The 24,089-nt window shown below is 43.5% G+C and overlaps 2 protein-coding genes and 1 long non-coding RNA gene across 5 annotated transcripts in view; 1 reads left to right on the top strand and 2 right to left on the bottom strand.

Annotated features, from left to right (window-relative positions):
* The window catches only part of klhl8 (kelch-like family member 8), a 12,040-nt gene extending 11,078 nt beyond the window's left edge, over positions 1-962 (bottom strand). Inside the window, 4 exon segments of the mRNA XM_076988838.1 lie at positions 9-99; positions 102-303; positions 764-908; positions 910-962. Coding sequence (XP_076844953.1) covers positions 9-99; positions 102-303; positions 764-908; positions 910-962 — 491 coding nt within the window.
* Positions 963-3,056: 2,094 nt separating this feature from the next.
* On the bottom strand, positions 3,057-13,892 carry LOC143490274 (sodium-dependent organic anion transporter-like). Of its 2 annotated transcripts, XM_076988920.1 has the most exons (8): positions 13,845-13,892; positions 12,959-13,575; positions 8,844-9,222; positions 8,360-8,478; positions 7,789-7,877; positions 6,113-6,288; positions 5,508-5,665; positions 3,057-5,424 (listed from the first exon to the last, which is right to left on the bottom strand). In XM_076988920.1, the coding sequence occupies exons 2-8, from the start codon at positions 12,960-12,962 to the stop codon at positions 5,258-5,260; spliced, it is 1,092 nt and encodes a 363-aa protein (XP_076845035.1). In that variant the 5' UTR covers positions 12,963-13,575; positions 13,845-13,892; the 3' UTR covers positions 3,057-5,257. The 2 variants fall into 2 exon arrangements, with proteins under 2 accessions (XP_076845035.1, XP_076845034.1); XM_076988919.1 differs by lacking the exons at positions 12,959-13,575; positions 13,845-13,892 and adding an exon at positions 9,314-9,488.
* Positions 13,893-14,982: 1,090 nt separating this feature from the next.
* Positions 14,983-16,641, top strand: LOC143490276 (uncharacterized). 2 transcript variants are annotated; one of them, XR_013124915.1, is made up of 6 exons: positions 14,983-15,096; positions 15,250-15,294; positions 15,515-15,562; positions 15,732-15,775; positions 15,879-16,089; positions 16,528-16,641. It is a non-coding gene; the product is annotated as an uncharacterized LOC143490276 (long non-coding RNA). The 2 variants fall into 2 exon arrangements; XR_013124914.1 differs by lacking the exon at positions 16,528-16,641 and having other exon boundaries at positions 15,879-16,423.
* Positions 16,642-24,089: the final 7,448 nt, after the last annotated feature.

Here is a 24,089-nt window from a genome sequence, read left to right as displayed (position 1 = left end):
CGAAGGCGCGCACGGCCAGGCAGTTGGAGGGGTGGAAGTGGGCCTTCATGTACTCACAGCAGGCCCGGGCCACCAGCTCCACCTGCAGGATGCAGGCGCGTACAGCAGCGGCTGCACGTTGTCCACCGTCAGCCGGAGGTGCGAGGAGTAGGCGAAGCGCACCAGGTCGTGTATGGCGTCCCCGTCAAAGTCGCGGATCTCAATCAGGTCCTGCTTGGCCTCCGCCATGTCGGACATGAAACATGCGCGGAAGTAGGGAATAACGCAGGCCAGGACCAGCTTGTGACATGGTATCAGTTTGTTCTCCCACCTGCAGAAGAGAGAGAGAGAGGAGGGAGGAGAGGGAGGGAGAGAGGGAGAGGGAGAAAAGGAGGCAGAGGACAGCGAAGGACAGACGGGGGGGAGGTGGAGAAGAGAAATGGCAGAGGGGATGGACAGAGAAAGAAGAATAAAAATCAAAAAGGAAAATAACGAAAAAATATATACAGTACATGAAATCTCCCACCTGCAGCTCTAAAATCTCTATTACACGTTATTACAAAAGCTACTGGACAAACACTAGAACAGAAACTGTTACAAAAAAGCCAGACTGACTCAAAAACACGGTGTCTTCTAATGGTTTTTAGTTTGGGCAGAAGAACACGAGAACTCCCCAGTCCTCGCAGTGCCGAAAATACTGCCTCCTTGTTGGAGCTAGGAAATAAATAAATAAACCCGATCTAGAGACTTTCTCGCCCACGCAGAACCGTGTGGTTTCCATGGCTACCTTGAGCGTGACGTCGCAGAGTTCTCCGTTGTCGTAGAAGCGTCGGAGCGAGCGGTGAAAGTCCTTCCAGGCCTCCTGGGCCTCAAACACGAAGGAGCCGTCCGCCTCGCTCTCCGAGTCCATCGGCCGCACCGACGCTCTTCTCGCTCAGCTGCTGCTGTTTACCATGCTCTGGCACCATATCTCCTGGCGCCATGGTTACGGACGCACGCGGCCGCACCTGTGGAAGCAGGGGGCGGGGTTAGCCGAGGCCCAGTGACGCACACGTTTGAACCTCGGGCAACGCAACGGCGCGGTTCCGCCAGTTAAGAACAAAAGCATACGCGAGACGTCTTCTGCTTCACACACACACACACACACACACACACACACACACACACACACACACACACACACACAGAAACTAAAGGTCACACCACTTAAGTCCTGCTGGACATCCCAGGCCTGACCAATAGACACCCTCGCGTTGGCACGCAGCCCGACATCGCCCTCGCAGTACTGACCGCGGCTGAAGGCCCAACTGAATGGAGCCCTGTGTAAGACACTCACCTCATCAGCATTCACTCACAGCCTGTTGTACAGGGACGCATCGGGGCAGCCATGGTCCTGTGGTAGGGAACTGGTCTTGTGACCGGAGGGTCGTGGGTTTGATTCCTAGACCTGAGGCCATGACTGAGGTGACCTTGAGCAAGGCACCTAACCCCAACTGCTCCCCGAGCGCCGGGATAGGGCTGCCCACCGCTCTGGGCACGTGTGATCCACAGCCCCCTAGTAATCACTAGTGTGTGTGTGTGTGTGTGTGTGTGTACTACAGCCCCCTAGTAATCACTAGTGTGTGTGTGTACTACAGCCCCCTAGTAATCACTAGTGAGTGTGTGTGTACTACAGCCCCCTAGTAATCACTAATGAGTGTGTGTGTGTGTACTACAGCCCCCAAGTAATCACTAGTGAGTGTGTGTGTGTGTACTACAGCCCCCTAGTAAATCACTAGTGAGTGTGTGTGTGTGTGTGTGTGTGTACTACAGCCCCCTAGTAAATCACTAGTGAGTGTGTGTGTGTGTGTGTGTGTACTACAGCCCCCTAGTAAATCACTAGTGAGTGTGTGTGTGTGTGTGTGTGTGTACTACAGCCCCCTAGTAAATCACTAGTGAGTGTGTGTGTGTTCTAACTGCACAGATGGGTAAATGCGGAGGACAAATTTCGATTGCGGTGAAAATCAATCAACTGACAAAATATGGGACATTTCAAGTTTCATCTAAACAGCCTGTTTTACAGGGCGTCTCTGTTTGTCCCACAGCGAGTCTCCTCAAAGGGCGCGTTGTGTCTCCCACCCCCGTCCACCCTGCCCCTCCTCACATAAACGAGACAGGACACACCACATCCGGTCACCAGGGCTGCGTGTCCACACAACTCGCTCAAGTTTGGGGGGTGAAACTGGGGCACGTTGGTCTGCAGCACCGTTCCGTGTCTGCTGTGTGGAAACAGTGCGACCACATCCTGGTTTAAAACCCCCAAAACAGCGTGTTGTGTGTGGGGAGAGTTGCTAAACGCGTCGGTGTGGCGCCTCGCGCCCTGCAGCCCGCGCACGCGACACCCGGGGCAGCGGCGCGCGCGCGCACCCCGGCTCGCGCGCTGCTAGCTAGCCTGCTAGCTCCCTCACACAACTCTCCCACCTCACACTTTTAACGGGCGGGAGAGAGAGAGACACCGCGAACGGAAGCGCGACGCTTAACTCACCCCTCACACGGCCGTGTGTGTGTGTGTGTGTGTGTGTGTGTTAGAGGGCGAGCCGCAGATCATGTCGGACGCTTTACCTCATATTGGGGTGAAACCGAACCGCTCCACTCAGGTCCTCAGCCCGTTTGTTGTCATTGGAGGAAAGCGCGAGGAACTCTGGGAAATGTAGTTTTACGTCGTCAACGCGCCATCAGACGTTAACCCCAAACAGATGAAGCGTGGCCGATCCCTTACTCATCCATCAGCCCTAACCCCGGCCCAATTAGCAGTCTGGTTTTCCAGAGAGAAAAAGTAGAAAAGGGCAAATGATTAGACAGTTACCAAGCATGACCAAGGGGTACACAGGCTGGACGGGGCAGTGTCACTCCAGTGAGGGCATTATGCAAAAGCACGTTTTTGTTTTCCTAGTATCAATCAATCAAATGTTATTTATATAGCGCTTTTTACAAGAGTTTAAACAAAACCAAAGCCCTAATGATAGCACAATCAATCCACATAACAGATAACAGCACATCGGTGATCATATTGCACCTGGACTTTTATTTCTCTGAAACACAACACATTCTATATAACAGGCCTGAGAATAGGATCCTGTGGGAAAATAATATATTGGTCTGAAAGCTAAATGTATACTGTTACCATCTACTGGAAAAACCTCACTGTTACTCAACAGTCCCAGTGGGGATGCAACACCTGATTCCATTAACTAGTATATAGTTGGGTGGTTCACTACAGATCCAGCCAATAGGATTGAAGACACAGTAAAAGAAGAGGAGAAAGTTGTAGCCCTTAGTAACGTTTACCATAACCAACAATTATAATCATAAAAAACAATGAATCATTGTGATTAAAATTATTGTAGGCGAGCAACAACAAAAAAATCATGCAATTGTAATTCTGATTGTGATACATACCTCCAACTACCCATCTGTCCTAAATAATCAATCATTTTGTAGAAAATAACCAGTTTCACTATGCGCCAGTATTGTAATTTTGTTATGTGGTTTGGTTTAAAGTATTTACAGGGTTTTTTTTCCCTATAACTTTTTCGTCCAACCAAGAATGGTTAGGGTTAGTCCTACGGTCCCACACCCATATACTGTACATATTTAACGGTTTGTGGTGTAATATGATTCCCAACACTGACTTTAAAGGTAGTGTCGCCTTACAGCTAAACGTATCACAACAGCTGGAGATGAAGCATATCTCCAACACGCACCAGGATCAGTGGTGTGTTCACACCTGCAGGTGGTGCTTAGCCCACTGTAGCGTGAGCAGCAGCTCCTCACCTGGAGCAGAAACATGAAGTCCTCCATGTGCACCAGGGCAATGAGACAACTACAGGCAGTCCAAACCACCCCGAACTCAAATGATATTCTCTAGTAGTTTTGACCAGTTTAATTCACCTTAGAAATGTTTTTGTCCTGAAAATGTGCAGCATTAAAGTGAAATCATGCATGCTGTCCTCATATTTACAGTTTGATGGAACATCAAAATGCTCATCTTTATTATGGGTGAAATGGGTGGAGGTGCAATTGTCTTCTGAGTTATCCGTACTGAGCTGAGTGGTTAAGATTCTCTACAAAAAAATGAGAAGGTTGCAAATTCAAAACCCTCCGTTACGGCACCGCTGGTCTCCTGTATTTGGTCGGAATGTATTCATTCACAATTTTGATACAAGCATCAGCTAAAAACTGGAAATGGGTGTGTTCATAGAGACAAACCAGGTCTTCTTACTTTTTATAGTTGAATGTACATTATGGTTACTGCTCAGATGACAGTAAGGCTGCACACATGCACCTGAGCTGCAAACTCAACACCCACGATAGGAACAACACAGACACACGTGCACACGCATACGTGCACTGGACCAGAACAGTGGACTCTGACCTGTTGACTCATCCACACGGCCCTCAGGGATTCAAAACAATATCACAAATCATCTTCGTCATTTGTTCAGTCATAAACATATGGAGCTTAGGGTCATTTACAGAAACAGTCCAATCAGGAAATTAAACCAATTTAAAATCATGCCATCTGCAGTTAAAAACAAATCAAATGTGTGTACTGTTAATTACGGACCTCTAAAACCATGTGACTTACATTGGCTTGGAGCTGTTAGCAGTAAAACAGCCCGTTAAACATTAACATTTCTCACACCACCTCATATAACATTTCTTACTGTTTTCATTTTCTCACACAGATCTAAATTTGGTTAAATAACTTAAACCAACATCATGCACTTAAAATACATATCTGCTTGAGTAAGAAATGCTTCTCTCTCTCTCTCTCTCTCTCTCTCTCTCACACACACACACCAGTTGAATGAACCATCACAGACGGGATACAAGTCAAAACAGTAATAACAATTACATATACTGTCAGACCCAATTAGTTTAAATTGGCATTAATAATCTACAATTATTTACAGCAAAATAAAACGTTATACAAGTCTCAACTGCGTCAAAGCCGTAGAGTGAGGAGCATATAGTTGTGCCATGTTATAGTTATAGTTGTGCCATGATGTTTCTAGCAAGTTTTTTTGTTTAATAAAAATGTAAGTATCAAGCTCTTCTGTGCTGAGTCAGGGGTGTGTGACCGAGGAACTGTGTGGTGACTCCACCATTGAGTTTCAGAACTCAGGCTCATCATTTTCTTCCGAGCAAACCGAAAAGATGAGCAATGCTTTGTGGCCAGGACTCACAACAAAAGAGCAACATGCCTCTGTTCTCCAAAGTTGATCTGATTTAACATTTAACTTGTGTCATTTGCTCTGTGGCCCCCCTCTGGTTCACAGGTAGAGTCATGCCTGAAGACAGTGTTGATTTCTCCCTGCGGATGCTGTGCACGGGGGAACCTCTGTTTCTTCCTGGGGGTGATGGAGTGCTTCTTACCCGAGAGCTTCTTATACATCTGAAAGACTTTAGGACAAAAAAGATTCTAAAAATGGCTCCTATGAAAACTCGTTGTGCATTGGGCAGGAGTGAGAGTGTGATGTGCCCACCTATGACCATCAGGACGCCCCCAAACAGCTGGACGTAGCCGTACGTTATAGGGAGAATGATGACTTCTGCTAACTGCTCCACAGAGAAAAACAGATGCAGCAAGGTGGAAAAGATGTTCATGTTTTGAGCTCCTGTCTCCATGGCAATGGTCCTGCACCTGAAATTACAGTTACACATATGCTACATGACTTTTGATTTAAGAGGAGACAACCTTTATGACATCACATCATGTCTGACCTCACACTCTCTCTGACCTCACTGCCTTTATTACCTCAGAGCAAGTCTGACCTCACAGTCTGTCTGACATTGCCTTTATGACATCACATCACACCACGCAGTCTGTTTGACCTCACTGCCTTTATGACCTCATTGCCTGTCTGACCTCACAGCCTTTTTGATACATACTAGGACAAAGTCTAGCTATAAATCATTTCTTACCAGCGTAGGTTATAAATAAAACACTAGTAGTGTAGATTTAAATAGACCACAGTATTGATTTGCTAGAGTTAGAAGTTAACATGGAATTTGAGTTATGTTTTAAGCACACAAGGCTCATAATGTCATAGTGTGTATGCTAGTCCATTAGAGCACGGTGCTTTCTGACCGGTTCCAGGGTTGTCGTAGTGCAGCAGCGATGATGAATCCCGCCACGAAGCCCATCATGGGGAAAATGCCTCCGACAAGAAAGAGAGAGGAGCTTAAGTTCCACTTCACATTCCACAGCAGAACACTGGTAATACTGAGACTCATAATCAGTAGCCCACCTACCAGTGAACCAACCTAGAGAGATAGAGAGAGAGAGGGGGGGGGGGGGGGGGGGGGGGGGAGAGATATGCGCACACATACACACACACACACACACACACACACACACACACACACACACACACACACACACACATATATATACATACACACACACACACACACACATATATACATACACACACACACACACACACACATACACACATATACGCATACACACACACACACACACACACACACACACACACGTCTTTGATATATGTAAATATACATGTGGTTCCCCTTCTTACCCCCTTATGCGTGTATTATTTGATTTCGACTTCTGATTTTGTTATTTAATGAGGGAAATGTATTTATGTGTATGTATATATTTATTTTACCTGTTGTTTAATCCTTAATTTTGCAGTGTTTAGAGCTATGAGCCCAAATTTTATCTGTTTCAGTGTTCAGTGTTACTAATATTGTAAGTGTTCAGTGTTACTAGTATTGTAAGTGTTCAGTGTTACTAGTATTGTAAGTGTTCAGTGTTACTAGTATTGTAAGTATTCAGGCACTTTGGCAGTACAAATGAAGCAATATTTGTCATGCCAATAAAGCACCTTGAATTGAATTTAATTTAATTTAATTGAGAGAGAGAGAGAGGGAGAGGGAGAGAGGGAGAGAGAGAGGGGGGGAGAGAGACAGTGGGAGAGAGAGAGAGGGGAGAGAGAGACAGAGAGAGACTGTGCTCTCACTGTGATGGGTCAGTGGTGGAGACAGAGCTGCACTTCCTGACTGAGTGTACCAGATACTCCTCCCTCAGAGAGAAATACTATCAGAGAGTGATCCGTGTCTGTCCTGAGTTCATAGACCTCACTAACACAGAGAAGCTCAGTTATATATTAGGAGAGAAGAATGACCTCATCACACTCTCAGCTCTCTACATCACAGCCTGTCACAACCTGAGAGACAACCAGTCACACTAATCCCTACTAATCATTACAACTTTATTAATTAGTTCATTATCATTGTTAGTATTAATGTGTATGATTTTGTAAACCTCTTTTATTTTATTTATTTTAATTATTTAATGTAAAACATGTATTTTCCACTGATGGTATTATTAATTAATTATTTATGTTTGTTTATTGTTTATTGAATTGAATTGAGAGAAGAGAGGGGAGAGAGTGGGAGAGAGAGAAAGAGAGAGAGAGAGAGAGAGAGAGAGAGAGGGAGAAGAGAGATAGGGGAGAGAGAGAGAGTGGGAGAGAGAGGAGAGGAGAGGGGGGGGGAGAGAGAGAAGAGAGAGGGGCAGAGAGAGAGAAGAGAGAGGGAGAGAGAGTGGGAGAGAGAGAGAAGAGAGAGAAAGAGGAGAGAGAGAGAAAGGAGAAAGAGAGAGGACACAGTGGAGTGGGGGTTGGGGTGAGAGAGATAGGATATGGGGGAGAAGGAGAGACATTGAGAGAGAAAACGAGTTCAGGTTATGTACTTTCACACTGTTGCGTTTGTGGGGTTGTGTTTTTGAGCTGTTACCTTCACAATGATTCTTGCTACGTTTGGCCACTTGTAATTGACCGCGACCCCAAAGGCCACGGGGATAATCAGACTGATGAAGGTGATTGCTGTAAACACACAGGATTATGGCACTCAAATGTGGTTGGCAACTGTAACTTCACATTTTACTTATTTTGTGGTAGATTGTGACCATCGCATATATGAACATAAACCTAAGAATGCCTTTTATGAGCATGAGAACTTAAAACAACATGTAAAATGCATTCAATATGAATAGGATCAACAAAATAACAAATAACCTGTTTAGTGTATAACTGCTTTGAAACTGAAATGGGTGTGTGGCTAATATCAATAAACACACTACTTCACTTCTCAGATCCTGACTTCCTATTTCAGAAACCATGTATGTTGCCATGGAAAAAAACTCAATAGTGTGATTATTAAAAGTGTGCCAGGATTTTAAAAATGAAGGATGTTTATTTCACCTAAAGCTCCTGCTGGGAAAATAAATAAATACATGAATGAATGTGTGTGTGTGTGTGTGTGTGTGTGTGTGTGTGTGTGTGTGTGTGTGTGTGGTGTACTTTACCAATGTTGAGATAAGGAATCTGGATTCTTCCTGATTGGACCCAACTTCTAGTGTAGATGTACAGACATAGAGGCAAAGCACCGAAACCCAGCAGGGTGGAGATACTCGTCATGGTGATGCTGAAAAAGGTGGAGGTTTTAATCACGTCTGTCTTTCTGAAAATGCGAAGCGTTTGTTACGGACCCCAACACCAGCCAGTATGACTTTCAATTCATTTTCAACATAAAGTATTTTACATGCTAATCTGTCTTACAGTGAAAGAGAATTTATAGTATTAAATTATTCCAAATCTGTGCCACAGTAACATTTTTATTCTCTTTTTATGCTGATTTACAAAATACACACCACCAACCTGCTACACTCACTCACACTGAACTTAACACACCACCCCAGCACACTCACTCACACACACACACACACACACACACACACACACACACACACACACACACACACACACACACACACACACACACACACACACCTGAGGTTCATGTCCCCATCCAGCCAGTAGGTGATGATGTTGGAGATGATGCCCCCGGGGCAGGAGCCCAGAATAACCACGGCGACAGCCTGCATGGGCGTGAGCTTTAACCCCAGTGCCAGTAGGTAGGAAGTGAGGGGCATCACGCCAAACTGGCACAGCAGACCCACCAGGACGCCCCTCGGGTGCCGTAGGTGGTCCCATGCCTTCCGCACCTCCACCGAGCAGCCCATACAGAACACCACCAGCACCAGCGTGGCCCCCATGGCCTTGCTCAGTGCCTGCTTGACGGCCTCGTCCCCGGGCAGCGTCCCGTTCTGCTCCGCGCTGCTAACGTTGCTGCTACCGTTGATCCACATGGTGACAACGTCAGAAGGAGCTGAGCAAGAGGAGTGAGTGAGAGAGTGAGGAACCACACCAGAGCAGAGGGAGAAAAGCAAGAGAGTTAAAGTTTAATAACATCTCCCCACCTCCTTTAAACGTAACCGCATTGACCCAGTTGAGTGCAGTGATCGTCAGTCTTCCCATGCAGAAGGCAACTAATGTTTCATTACACCACTGGAAGCTGACAGTGTTTCCAATATGCACGAGCCCACAGGGCTGTGGCTCAACCCGGAATGACACCAGTCTAGTCCTGAATGGATGGAGTGACATACAGAGTCCAAGATGGCACTCGGGTTCAGCACGACAAAATGATCGTTAACCTGATGTTTAGACCTGGAGTTTACTGGCAACAACTGTCATAAAGATTTTGGTCAAAACTAGAAGATTAGGGACGGGGCAGTAGTTGCTTAGATTAGACCAAGGCCTTGTTAACTGGCCTTGACCCACATATAAGGTGTCAAAAAGAAATGATCTTTAATATAGGGGCAACTGCAGTGAAGATGGAAGGAGGGAGAATGATGAACAATGAAAGAAAGTCGATCTGCATATGAGCGTCTGCTAAATGTAATGTAAATGTAAAGGTAATGTAAATGTAAATGTAATGTAAATGTAAAGTAAATGTAAATGTAAATGTAAATGTAAATGTAAATGTAAATGTAAATGTAATGTAAATGTAAAGGTAATGTAAATGTAAATGTAAATGTAAATGTAATGTAAATGTAAAGGTAATGTAAATGTAAATGTAAAGGTAATGTAAATGTAAATCAGAGGTAAAAGGAGAGACATCTGTGATGGTAAAACTCAAGGAGTTGTTTATGATGGAAATGTTGCCAGAACTGTAGGAAAGAAGTGCAGAAGAGTTCAGAAGAGTTCAGAAGAACAGATTATCTCAGGGGGTTTAAATAACGTCTCAGCTGTTGGAGACAGATGGTGGGTGGTTGTGTTAAGAGTGGCGAGACAGGTTGTCTTATGCATACGGCGTCTCTGCAGTTACACACACGTCGTCTAGATTGTGTAGATTTCTTGTAGAGTTGGGCTGACAGACAGGAGTGTGTGGAAGGAAGTATTAGGATGAAGAGGTGCTGTGAGAGGACGTGATGAGCGGAGACGGGCTCAGTGCAGGCCGGAGAATCGGAGCAGGTGGGGCAGCTGAACGCCGAACACACTGATTCAACAGCCTGACCTTCATCTTAGGTGAGAAAGTCGATGTGTTGTGAACATAGAAACATTTTTAAATTTTAAATCTTTTTTTTTTAGCCTGGAGTCTGGTAAGTGGATCACCAATTAGCAACAAACTATTATTATTATTATTAACCTAATTATGATGTCATTATGATGTCATTATAATTATGATGTCATTACTGTTATGTCATTATTATTATTGTTGTCATCTGCCGTCTCCACCCGATTTTGCGATGTGCTCTGCTCGTCTCAGGTGGTTTGTTGTCCTTCTGGTGTCCCTGTGATTGGCAGATCAGGGTTGTTTGGGAGTGAACCTCCTCACACGTGCGGTTGGATGAGCTGCTCAAGGAAATCACAACCAAGAACTGTTTCAGTCTGTCAGGAACTTCCAGAGCCACTTGCTGGGTAACTCCCTAAAGGCCTGAATGTGTAGGCCGCCAATCATTTTATTTTATTACACAAACAAGAGGTGCTTAATTCACATAAATTAATAAATGAATTTCAGTTCTTGTTCTGACATGCTCTGACACAAATTAGGCACTATTCTAAAACATGATTAGGCAGGAAGCTTTTGTTTGTCTTCATGCCAAAGATAATCCTGCCAAGGTAGCATGCTAGCGTATGAAGTCACTGAATGAACTTAGGTGGTTCTGAAGATCACTTAAACCGTGATTAAAACGTTCCACTGGTTTAATGTCTCTAACAGACTATGCTGTGGTTCTGTGGTATCAATACATTTCACATTTGTAAAATTCATGACTGTAGAACCTACAGTTTGTCATTTAATGAAATGAAAATTATCTTAATTATTAAAGGAAAGGCCTGAAATATGCATGATCATATAAGGACAATGTGCAAGACAGTTATGTGAAATGACCTTGTTTTAATCATATCAAAATGTTCATCAGACCTGACAAAGTCTGCTACATTATTTCTTGTGAAATTTTGTTTTAGACCCAAATGTTTTCATAACCTAGAAACAACCCCCCCCCCCCCCCCATCAGTTACTTTGTAACTTTAGGCTTTATATAGCTGTAACTCAGCTACATAGTAATGTATTAAATATTTTCCAATAATTCTCATTATAATGTGGTAGGAGTGAAGGATTTGTGACCCAGTTTTTGATTGTTTCAGTATAAACCCCCTTCTCAACGGAGCACTACACAATTCTAACATATTTAATGGGAAGACTGTCTTCAGCAAAATGAGCTAGAGTTCTTAAACTTTTATACAAAGTACAGATATTTGTTTACTACAAATGGCACCAATTCAAACCTCAATTCAAATATTACAGCCCTCGCGAGTTGATGTCAAATACATGGTGTTCCCTTGTTACAACCTACCCCACTACCAGGATAGGTTATAAACACATGCTGGGGTAAGTTGGAACAATTAGACAAAAGAAGCAAAAACAGAGGCCACACCATGCAAAATACTTCAAAAATAGTTTTTAAAAATAAAATAACAATCCAGAACAATGTCTCTCTCTCTGTGACTGACCATAAATCATTCACTTTGTTTTACTCAGAAGTGTGTGTGTGTGTGTGTGTGTGTGTGTGTATGTGTGTGTGTGTGTGAAAATTAGTGTACTAGAACAAACATATTTAACAATATGTATGCGAATGAACAATGAACAATGTACCTGTGTAAAGAACATGTATGTAAAATAACAAACAATATCAATGTGTGTGTGTTACATGGCAGATACCATGTGCCTTCGCAACTTATCTGACTGACTTGTACTTCTTTGTGATCAAATGCTTTAAAAAAGAAAAAACATTTGCAAACACACCTGTCAGTCTTACTTGTCCACTACACAGGCATTTTGTAAAATTATTAAAATAAAGAAAGTTTTCTTAGTTGTATGTAAAGTGATGGTTGTAACACTTTTTAAAGATGTGTTAAAATACACCCCACCCCTTTCAGCCATTGTTTAACTAGCTGTATTACCGAGGTAATTTGAAATTAACAGGGGAAAAATCCATCACAATTTACCTGAGAAACTACAGTTTAATGTTATATAATTCATATGGTTTTATCTGCAATAGTATAATTAATTACTAAACAAAATATAGTCTTGATTCAGAAGTTTACTTTCTCACCTCAAAATCAGTTTTTTCTCTATGGAATTTGCATGTGCCTGTTTACAGCTTTGATATCCACCATGTGGGATCAGGGAGGAATTGGGTAAATACTGAAATGATCATATGACTCCTATCTTATCCATGATCGGTGGAACTGATGGTCTTACAACTCTCCCCATGTTACAACCATACACGGTAACCCCTAAAGCAGGGGTGGCCAACCCGCGGCTCGCGAGCCGCATGCGGCTCTTTGCCTGGTTTCATGCGGCTCCCCAGCCGGTCTGCGGGCTCACCTGCACAAACGGGGCGACACACTGCTACATTTTCGTGGTGCGCGGTTAGTTTACAAGCCTAGCGAGCCGCTAATACTTTTAAAACCGGCGTAGTGGAAAACACGCATTTGACTGTCTTCACAGCTAATAATTTACACTCGCCACACCCCCCCGCTCAACAATCTACACTCACCCATGTACGATGTGGCTCTTTGCCGTAACACAGTAAGAAAAGTTGCTCTTGGTCTATGACGGGTTGGCCACCTCTGCCCTAAAGGATCTTCTTACCAGTGCTGAGTGGCTTAAGAAAGGACCCGTCACAGTCAGATAGAACACTACAACCTGGAACAGTCTTCAAACAGGCCAAAGCCCGGACACCAGGTTAATATCTCACATCGCTTCAGTCAAAGTCCAGACCCAACTCTATAGGTCTGTAGAATGACCGACAGCTGATCGTGTCTACCCCAAAGAGACACAACGATGTAATTATTGCCAAAGTTGCTCCTATCAAATATTTACTCTATGGGATGAACATTCATGCAATATTTGTTTCTCTCTATAATCTTATAATTCGTCAAACGTGGATGATTTCAGTGAGAATGTTCTAAGTAATAATATGGCACTCCTGTCGGAGCGTCTTTCAAGACAACGTTGACCACGTTGGTCCAGCGTCTCGTCTTCACGTGGTTCAGAAGCCTTTGATCTGACGGATCCACAAGATTCAGGTCCAGATCCAGATCCATGGCCAGCGGGGATCTCGCAGCTTTTTCAGAAAATGATCCGTGAACTGAACAGACTCGTGGAACCTCTCTGGAAAGAAGAAAAAAAAACACAGCTCGCCACGTATACTGTGGATACTCACTTAAATCACTAGTAAATCTGAATATTTAAATCAACTCAGTAACACGTGGTAACGGGGTAATTGAGGCGAGGGAACATTATCGAGTTACATCCCCGCGGTTAGACCCCCGCTCGCTTCCTCACTTTAATTACGTTCTCAAGCCATAATAACTCGTTTCTACGCTTCTACGTCCCCGTACTTTACTGTTAAACACGATAGAGCGCCTCCCTGTACGGACCGGCTCTGAGCACGACAGGCCCGGCTCAGGAGCAGCCCCGTCGACAGGGGGGGACAACCGGGTCTGTTGTTCCGGGCCCCAGGGCCAGGGGGGCCCATCAAAGAGCCCAGCAATTTATTTTTTATTTAAAGTCTATAATTTTAAATAATCTTGAAATCTTTCATTAATATAAAATTCTGTACTCAAAATAAGCTCAATTGCTAAAATATATATGTTTTTTTACCTATCTGCATATTTTCCATTAAGTGCATACACCCCCGCCTCCCACTGGAAAATGGTTTGATCCAGCACCTGCCGTAACCGGCTGGTACCCGCCCAACAGCGGGAAATACAGTGGTGGATAGTTAAAGTAAATACAGAAATCTGGAGCGCAGAAAAGAAAGGAAAACATTTACCTGACGAATTTTAAAGTTGCATTGTGTTCCAGGTTTGAAAAGTGCTGGAATTTAGGCTAAAGTACTTGAAAATGTTTGAAATTGTAACTACTTCGTTTCACAACAAATAGCTGTCTGACTGAACAGTTATCGTGAAGACGTTAAGATTGAGCGTTTTGAAAATAAACATCCATTAAATACTGTGATAAAAAGCGAATTATTTGAAAATATTGAACTGGACCTTGAAAGGGACGTACAAGTGCTTGAATTCCACCATATAAAGGTGTATGAACCCTGCAAACATGACTTTGTTCATTGCGCTGAGGCGCGGCGCGCGCGAAGTTACAAAATTCGAGAGGTGCACGATCTCGCGAATCAACAGCGCGTGAAGCCTGGTTTATACTTGAAGCCTGGTTTAAGCCTGGTTAAAGCCTGGTTTATACTTGACGCGCCGCGAGCGGCGCGACCCACTGCGCAAAGATACGTTGAAACGACGTCTTTTCCAAGTCATTTTTGCACGTCGGATTTTGGTCCCCTGAAGGTGCAGACTGTGACGCCAGATGACGTCTTTTTTCCGACATCTTCCGCACGTCGTGTATCGACGACCCCGGGACGTCCGGATAAGGGCCAATTCTAGTCCAAATGAAGTCATTGTGTAGGTCTTTTTTGCGTAAAACGTTGACTCCTTTTAGACATCGTTTTTATAAGCCTACCAACAGCTATTTCTAAATAGAGCTGTAATATCGAAGGAAATGCTTTCTTAAAGAAGAAGCACACAGTACTTGGGCATAAATATCAAGAAGCCATTAGTGAACTGGAACAACTGAGAAAATTGAACACTGAACTCCAAAAGTGTTTGGTCTCCAAAATCCTTCCTGGTAAGTTTGTAACACTCACCCTTCTTTCCTAAAAGGCTGCCTCACAAAACACAAAACAATCGTTATCATTTTATCTAAACTGGAATTTAAAGCTGTACTATTTATTGAATGTAATGACAGTGAATTACATTTAAGGTCTCATTTATGTTATAGAGAATAACAGCCTTCCTGATTTTATGGACACCCCTCAAACAATTAGTAAGACCTTTCAGTTATACTGCTATTACTATTACTGTTGTTATTATATTTTGAACATTATCTGTTTTGCTTGAGAAGGTGTTTGTGGTTTTGTTGCATATAACACTAACAGCTTGTTGCGTCTACCTATTGTCTAATAAAAAAGCCCTAGTTAATGTTCATTTAATCTGTGATACAAACTTGTACTGAAGATTTATTATCATTATATTATACATTTCAGGGCAATCCAACTTGTCACCCCCATTAAACACTCCTCAAGCAACAGTTGGTAAGTATATTGCTAATAAAACATGAATGACTTGGTTACACTTATACATTCATCCTATCTCTGATAAGAGATAAGAGACATGCACAATAATATTGTACTATTTAATCATTCTACAACTGTCATTTACCAAAAGTAAGGTAATAATTATTAAATTATTTTATATTTGCAGTAGAAATAAGCCAACAGAAAGAGCAAGCTTCAGAAGAAGAAAGGGTATTTTAGATTTAATTATAAATGTACAGTAACGGTGGTATTGTCTTTGATTATACTGATATGATTTACATATAATCGTGAAATAAAATAAAATTTCACACAGACGCACATTGGTGAAGGAATTTACATCAATACAAATCAGTGGAAGAGAGTCCAAGGAAACAGCAAGGACAGCTTGTTTGTGAAGGAGCTGGCAGTGTGCATTTGGGGCACAAACATTTTGGCCAACCGGAGTCTGGAGGGTAAAAGTTGTCCAACAACAAAGACAACCCCCAGGCCCCCTCTAACCCCTCACAAATTAAGAGCACTAAAAAGTAAGTAAGAATGTTGATAAAGAATACTAATCTGAAAATGATGGAGGATATTACTGCTGCATGAAATATTACATGTGTCTCTTTTGGACCAGGACACTTGAATTTTATTAAAATTTCTCAATGACCTGCTAATAATCTTATACATATCTTCTGTGCAAAATGTTGACATTTAATAAAACTGTTCATAATAATAGTCATGTGGCCTTTGAGCAGGTTATCTAGTCTTCATATAGGCTAGAAGTTTATACCTCACATTTAGGAGTTTAGCTCCTCTGAGAAGGCCTATACATGCAAGTAAATGATTTGTACTTTGTTTCAAGTAAATAGTTGTTGAAGTCTTTAGAAAACTATATGATTTTATTGTTGTGCAGTAACATGCATATTTTATGCATATTAAAGTTTTCTCATGACATTTTGCTTTATTTTGTTTTGTTAAAGATTGCTTCCAAAAGTGGCTCGAGACAAAAAACCTGGAAGAGTTCGAGCTAAGGACCAGAGCAGGAAAATTTGGACGTTATGTTACAGAAAAAATCCAAGACATCAACAAAAAACAAAAAAAACAAAATCAATAAGTACATGATTTATTATTTGATAAAATTATATTACTTGTTTAAAATGTCGTTTGTACAAATAGCATTTTATTAAAGCAGCTGTTATAATAATTTCTCAGTAAATTAAGAAAAATAAATATTTTTGAGTTGTCTTAAAATTGTCTTTGTTTCTTGCCTATTTTGCAAACTGGTCTATTAACAGTAAAGCATAGGTGTTAGGGCAGGTGTGCACATGTTTAAACATTCCCTGCTTGTTTTCGTGTTGCTCTCCTCCAGCATGCCTAATTTAATTGTCATTTAGGAAAACATCAAAATGTTCCAGACAGAAAATCCACGACCATGGTTGAGGCACATTGTATAATATTCTGGTCACTTGACAGTTCTGCAACAAGCTATCAAAGGTTAATTGTAAATTTAAAATACTAGTTATTTTACAGAATACCAGGTACAAGCTGGTTTTGGACAGTAAAACCACCCACCAGCAACAAGATGGTTTAAGATGGTGTAACCAGCTATAAACCAGCTACCACCTATGAACCAGCTAACAGCTGGTTTTGAATGGTTTAACCAGCTACCAGCTACAAACCAGCTACCAGGTTCCAAAACACAGCTTAAGCTGGTCAAGCTGGTTAACCAGCTTGACCAGCTTAAGATGGTATGAGCTGGTTTTTCCAGCAGGGCAGGCTTTAAGCTGGTTTATACTTGAAGCCTGGTTTATACTTGACGCGCCGCGAGCGGCGCGAGGGTCCGCGCGGCGAAAATGACGTAATCGCTGAGGCTCCGCCCGTGCGCGAGTGCCTCGCGCGCTGTCGCTGCACGAGGTCGTGCACCTCTCGAATTTTGCAACTTCGCGCGCGCGCCGCGCTTCAGCGCGATCGACAAAGTCATGTTTGCAGGGTTCATACACCTATACAAGGTGGAATTAAAGCACTTGTACGGCACTTTCAAGGTCCATTTCAATATTTTCCAGCATGATAAACATAATTAAGTTAAATATTGACACGCCGCGAGCGGCGCGAGGGTCCGCGCGGCGAAAATTACGTAATCGCTGAGGCTCCGCCCGTGCGCGAGTGCCTCGCGCGGTCGTGCACCTCTCGAATTTTGTAACTTCGCGCGCGCTGCGCTTCAGCGCGATCGACAAAGTCCTGTTTGCAGGGTTCATACACCTATACAAGGTGGAATTAAAGCACTTGTACGGCACTTTCAAGGCGCGGCGAAAATTACGTAATCGCTGAGGCTCCGCCCGTGCGCGAGTGCCTCGCACGGTCGTGCACCTCTCGAATTTTGTAACTTCGCGCGCGCTGCGCTTCAGCGCGATCGACAAAGTCATGTTTGCAGGGTTCATACACCTATACAAGGTGGAATTAAAGCACTTGTACGGCACTTTCAAGGTCCATTTCAATATTTTCCAGCATGATAAACATAATTAAGTTAAATATTGACGCGCCGCGAGCGGCGAGGGTCCGCGCGGCGAAAATTACGTAATCGCTGAGGCTCCGCCCGTGCGCGAGTGCCTCGCGCGGTCGTGCACCTGTCGAATTTTGTAACTTCGCGCGTGCGCTGCGCTTCAGCGCGATCGGCCAATTCATGTTTGCAGGGTTCATACACCTATACAAGGTGGAATTAAAGCACTTGTACGGCACTTTCCCACTGCGCAAAGATACGTTGAAACGACGTCTTTTCCAAGTCATTTTTGCACGTCGGATTTTGGTCCCCTGAAGGTGCAGACTGTGACGCCAGATGACGTCTTTTTTCCGACGTCTTCTGCACGTCGTGTATCGACGACCCCCGGACGTCCGGATAAGGGCCATTTCTAGTCCAAATGAAGTCTTGTGTAGGTCTTTTTTGCGTAAAACGTTGACTCCTTTTAGACATCGTTTTTATAAGCCTACCAACAGCTATTTCTAAATAGAGCTGTAATATCGAAGGAAATGCTTTCTTAAAACACAATTTCCATGGGGATTCATAGTTTCTGTGCACAACTAGTGCCATTTTAGAAGGTAGCATTTTGTCCTGGTAAATTTTCCTAGCTTCCTTTCCGTCGCAGCAGATAACTGGAAACGTATACAAAAGTGTAAGGTTCAAATCTGCTGAGCCTAACGAACTTCAGAAAGATGAACGGGAACAATAAACAGGTCCGCCACCTTCTGGCACCAGTTACACACGTTACAATTGTATATGCTTTACAAATAAATCACATGAATGGCATTTCCAATTTCTTTCCACCTTCATTTTTATTGATCACTGGCCAAAACGCCAACTTATAAAAGTAGTAATGTCTGTGGTAAATTCCATCCAATACGTGAGTAGCTAGCTAGCCTTTTGGCTAACGTTAAAACGTAACAAACCTTACAAAAATCCATTACAAAAGTACAAGGTAATGTGATTATATCTATTGATCTGTTACTACAACATATAAACATTTTAGGTTAATATTTTGAGGTTTGTTAAAGACCAGTTGTTAATGTTACCTTGAAATCGCCAGTAAATAACTGTAAAAAGTAACGGATTTCTTTTTAATTTAAACTCCTAAATGCGCGAGGCAACTCGCTCGAGCTTTTTATGTAGGCTCACTTTTGTATCATAGTCAATTGATTGTATTTAACATAATAGTTATACATAAATATTATAAATAAACAAATATTTTGATAATACATACATTTTCTTATACGTGTCTACATTAAATAATGTATAATAATATGGATTTATTACAGTTCACAGGCTGCACCATTGAGGACATGGAGTTTTAGGTTGACGGAGTCGAGCAAAAGTGTTTATCGCCCAAAAGACAAATTTTCTCATACCGCTTTACTCAACATTTAGAAATGTTCATTAATATAAAAAAAACAAATATTATGTATCATGTACATTTCTGTACCCTTCTTAGACGTCTCCGTGACGTTGAAATTCCGACGTTCAAGTGTTTAACTGCATATCGACGTCCAAGTGGGGTCATAGTTAGACGTCCAAATAACGGACCTAGTTTGCACGTCGAGTAGAAGTCCAGAATTGGTCTTGGACCGACGGACGCAATATAGACTTGATCTGCACGTCCATAAGACGTCTAATGTTTAGTGGGTTCAAGGTCCATTTCAATATTTTCCAGCTTGATAAACATAATTCAGTTAAATATTGACACGCCGCGAGCGTTAATGTTGCTGAAACACAAAGCAACATTAAAATGTGTCAGGTAAATGTTCATGAATATATATACAGATAAAAACGGTCTGCAAGCGAGTAAAATTTAATTAGTGGTCGGCCGTTATCGGCGTTAACGGCCCACCACTAATATATATACACATATTCACACGCACGCACACACACACAGCATAATTATATATGTATGTGTCTGTGTGTCCTCATTATTGCTGGCTATAAAATCGCATCACCGTGTCATACTTTAATGTCCTGCACTGATGAGCTGCGCGAGCCTCAGAATTGTTCGAATGGAGGCTGCGTTCGAATACCATTACAAGTTTGTTAGCCACCTAGCTCTCTCATATTTTTCCTTGTTCTTTCCTTAAGATTTTTTCGCATTAATAAAATGTTTGCCTACGTACAATACATCGACGACGGAGTAAAAAATATTGTACATATTAAAGACATCAAAAACTTTGACCCAAAAAATACAGAAGACTATTCTGCAGTACACGCATACTGGATTCTGTGGAAAGGGGAGTTATTCGCTGGCCAAATCTTGATGCTAAAGGGTAAGTAGCTAACGTTTTTATAATACAGAATAATAGTATATCGTATAATAATAACAATTCAACATTTTGTTTGACGTACGACGTGAGTTAAACTTGTCGCTATCTGATACAATTTGGCTACAAGTTACCCGAACCGGGATCTACAAAACATTACCTGTCGCAGCGATCAAAATCGTCCGTGGTCTGTTCATTAAATGTTACTTTGATCTGTCTGTATGAAGCTGTCTACACTGTCAAGACTGGATATTAGTTAGCAGGTTGTGCTACTCGTATTGGGCATGGATTTTATGCAGCGAGCCTCCGTTAGCGTACATATCCCGTCCAGAACTGTTGTTTTAGATGATTCACCCAGGTACTCTGACGGTTCTGAAGTAGAAGATTTTGTGGAGGACGACCTTGAAGTGGAAAATTTAATGAACATGGATGTCTCACCGGAAGCTCTACTTGAGAAAATCGAGAGTGCCTGCTTGGAAGCAAATGACAAAGTCAAACTACAGAATCTCATGGAAAGCTTTAGCCACATGTTTGACGGCCATGTAGGGCACACATCACTGACTGAACACACTATTGATACAGCTGATGCAAAACCAGTTAACCTACCACCGTATCGTTCCTCCCCGGCAAAGAAACACATAATTGAGGAACTATTCAAAACAATGCTACATGATGGAATAATAGAACCAGCTTCTGGTCCTTGGGCAGCACCTGTAGTTATTGTAAGTCGATCGGGTTCAGAACCCAGATTTTGTGTGGATTACAGGAGCCTTAACCAACTAACAGTTAAAGACTCATACCCACTCTCTAGAGTTGATGAATCTCTAGATTTCCTTGCCAGGGGGAGATTTATCACCACCCTAGACCTTGCTCGAGGCTACTGGCAAGTTTCTGTTGAAAAGGAGTCAAGACCCAAGACAGTGTTCATCTCGCATTGTGGCCTATTCCAGTTCCGGGTCCTCCCATTCGGCTTGCGAAACGCCCCCGCAACGTTCCAAAGATTAATGAACAACGTTCTTGCTGGACTCACATACAAGAGCTGCGTTGTTTACCTGGATGACATTGTCATTGCCTCTCCAACGTTTGAACATCATCTGGAGGATTTGCGGGTGGTTCTCACTAGACTCGACTCCACAGGTCTTTCCCTGAAATTGAAGAAGTGTCAGTTTTGCCTAAAATAACTCACTTTCCTTGGGTACCGTGTTACCCCTTCAGGCATTTTACCAGACCGGGAAAAAGTGAAGGCGGTGGTTGACTTCAAAACTCCAAGCACAGTGAAGCAAGTCAGGCAGTTCCTGGGGCTTACAAGCTACTATCGTCGCTTCATCCAGGACTATGCACGGCACGCTGAGCCTCTGTTTGCTCTCACAAGACATGACTCTCCATTCGTCTGGGACAGAAAGTGCGATGCAGCTATTAATTTCCTAAAAAGCTGCTTAACTTCTGCGCCCATTTTAAGGTTCCCTGATTTTGACAGTCCCTTTTTCATCCACACGGATGCATCTGATGCTGGCCTTGGCGCCGCATTGATGCAAAAAGATGAGGAAGGGCATGACGTTGCAGTCGCATATGCGAGCCGTGCCCTCCACAAAGCTGAAAAGCCATACTCCACCCCAGAAAAGGAGTGTTTAGCTGTTATTTGGGCACTAGAATATTTTAGGCCATATGTTGAAGGTCTTCACGTGACCATCATCACTGACCACAGCAGCCTAAGGTGGCTAATGTCTCGGCCCAATCCATCAGCGAGACTCGCCAGGTGGTCCTTACTGCTCCAAGATTTTGACTTTAGTGTGGTCCACAAGCCGGGTCCGCAAAACAAAGTGCCTAATGCTTTGTCGCGCAACCCTATGCCCTGTGAAGGTGAAGAAATGAAAATCCTACCTGACTTTGCTGTTATCGGCAGCCTGGATCTCCGTGCCCTAACGCCGGTCATGCCCACTAATAAGGAGCACCTACGACACCTGCAGTTGGAAGACCCAACTACTGGCGAATTACTACGCAACCTCGAAAGTGCTCCTGATGTGCATGAAGGGGATGAGACCCAAAGGTACAGTGTCCATGATGGTTTGCTCTTCTACAATGACCCGAAGGCAGCATGTGTGCTACACCCCATGAAGCAACTGAAACTCTTTGCCTCTTTGGCCCCAAGAGGTATGCTGATGAAGTACTACCATGATCACCCAACAGCTGGCCACCTGGGGACAACAAAGACCTTAGCCCGGCTTCGTCTCAGATTCTTCTGGCCCAAGATGCCTGCGGATGTCAAAAAATATGTTGCTTCCTGCACGGTTTGTCAACTTTCAAAACCCTGTCAGAGGAAGCCTGCCGGCCTTATGGTACCTATTCGGCCCAAGAAGCCATGGGAGTACGCAGGAGTAGATTTTGTAGGTCCTTTACCCCGCACGCCCTGCGGAGACATGTACATTCTTGTTTTTGTTGATTATTTCACCAAATGGGTGGAAATCTCAGCTGTCCGAGAAGCCACCGCACAGGTTGCAGCCAGCAGGTTCATGAGTGAGGTGTTTGCGCGGCACGGCACTCCAACCTACCTGATCTCTGACCGAGGGTCCCCATTCATAAGTGTCTTCTTCGAACAAGTGGTGTCTGCGCTCGGGACCGAACACAGGTTGACTACAGCTTATCACCCGCAAACTAATGCGACAGAGAGGGTCAACCGCACGTTGAAAACATCCATTCGCTCATACGTGGGTGACAAGCATACTTCTTGGGACAAGTACATACCCCAAATCTGTTTTGCATTACGCACTGCACCTCACGAAAGCACAGGGCACAGCCCATCAATGCTGCTCTACGGCCGTGAACTGGACACCCCTCTTGACCTAATCACCCAGCCTTCCCCAGATGAAATAGATGACCCAGCCGTTCCATACCCAGAAAACATAAGGGCGTCTATACGTGAGGCACACGACCATGCTCATGCTACTCTGGAAGCCAGCCACGTCCGGAGGAAGCAGTATTATGACCGAAAGCGTTGTGAGGTGTCCTTCTATGTGAATTACCTGGTTAAGGTGAAAACACACCCCAAATCTGATGCACTTGCTAATTTCACTGCTAAATTAGCTCCTGTATACGCTGGCCCATTCCGTGTATCTCATAAACTCTCGAATGTGAATTATAGATTGGAGAGAGTGGACACAGGAGAAGATGCAGGAGTGTTTCATGTTGTCAATATTCAGCCCTTTCACACATGGGAGTCGATGGCACAGCGCCGTCACAGCCAGCAGACACCGACAGTTGCTCAGGCGTCTGAAGGTCCGACAGATCTGACAGACAGTTCCGGGGATGAGGACAGCTATCAGCCCTGTGACATGTCTGCCCCACAGGTGGAGTACGCCCATGACACGTGGCCCTGTACTCAGGAGGCCCCAGATTCATGTGCTGACTACTCTGGCACTGACTCAGAATTTAGAGCTCCACACCCTGACTCACACGACCATGATACAGATTGGACTGGTACACAGTACTCACTACGTCCTAGGGGAGTTCCTAGGATCACTTCAGGGTGGTCGGAGACTAAGTGGACCAACCCCCACCACACTCATAGACTGGACTTTTGAATATCACACTCGGGGGGGTACATTAGGTGATGTTTGATTGGTTACTGTTCATATACTGGTTTCATTGTTTGGTTCCTGTTTGGACCTCTTGTGGAAAGAAAAAAAAGGGGGGGGTGTGTTCTGTACTCTGATCTTTTACTGCATTGTCTGCATTTTTGTTTTTATCG

This window comes from Brachyhypopomus gauderio, unplaced genomic scaffold (assembly GCF_052324685.1).
Source record: "Brachyhypopomus gauderio isolate BG-103 unplaced genomic scaffold, BGAUD_0.2 sc64, whole genome shotgun sequence".
Lineage (NCBI taxonomy): Eukaryota > Metazoa > Chordata > Actinopteri > Gymnotiformes > Hypopomidae > Brachyhypopomus > Brachyhypopomus gauderio.
Note: the sequence above shows the minus strand (reverse complement) of the source record. Positions and strands in the feature narration are given on the sequence as shown.

What these genes read in the sequence shown, in the direction of transcription:
- LOC143490274 (XM_076988919.1), bottom strand. Translation starts at nt 9,371, where the DNA reads ATGGGAAGACTGACGATCACTGCACTCAACTGGGTCAATGCGGTTACG. An exon ending in TGCGGTTACGTTTAAAGGAG is followed by an intron (nt 9,223 to 9,313) that starts GTGGGGAGATGT and finishes CCTCTTGCTCAG; the next exon opens with CTCCTTCTGACGTTGTCACC. An exon ending in GATTCCTTATCTCAACATTG is followed by an intron (nt 7,878 to 8,359) that starts GTAAAGTACACC and finishes GTGTGTTTACAG; the next exon opens with CAATCACCTTCATCAGTCTG.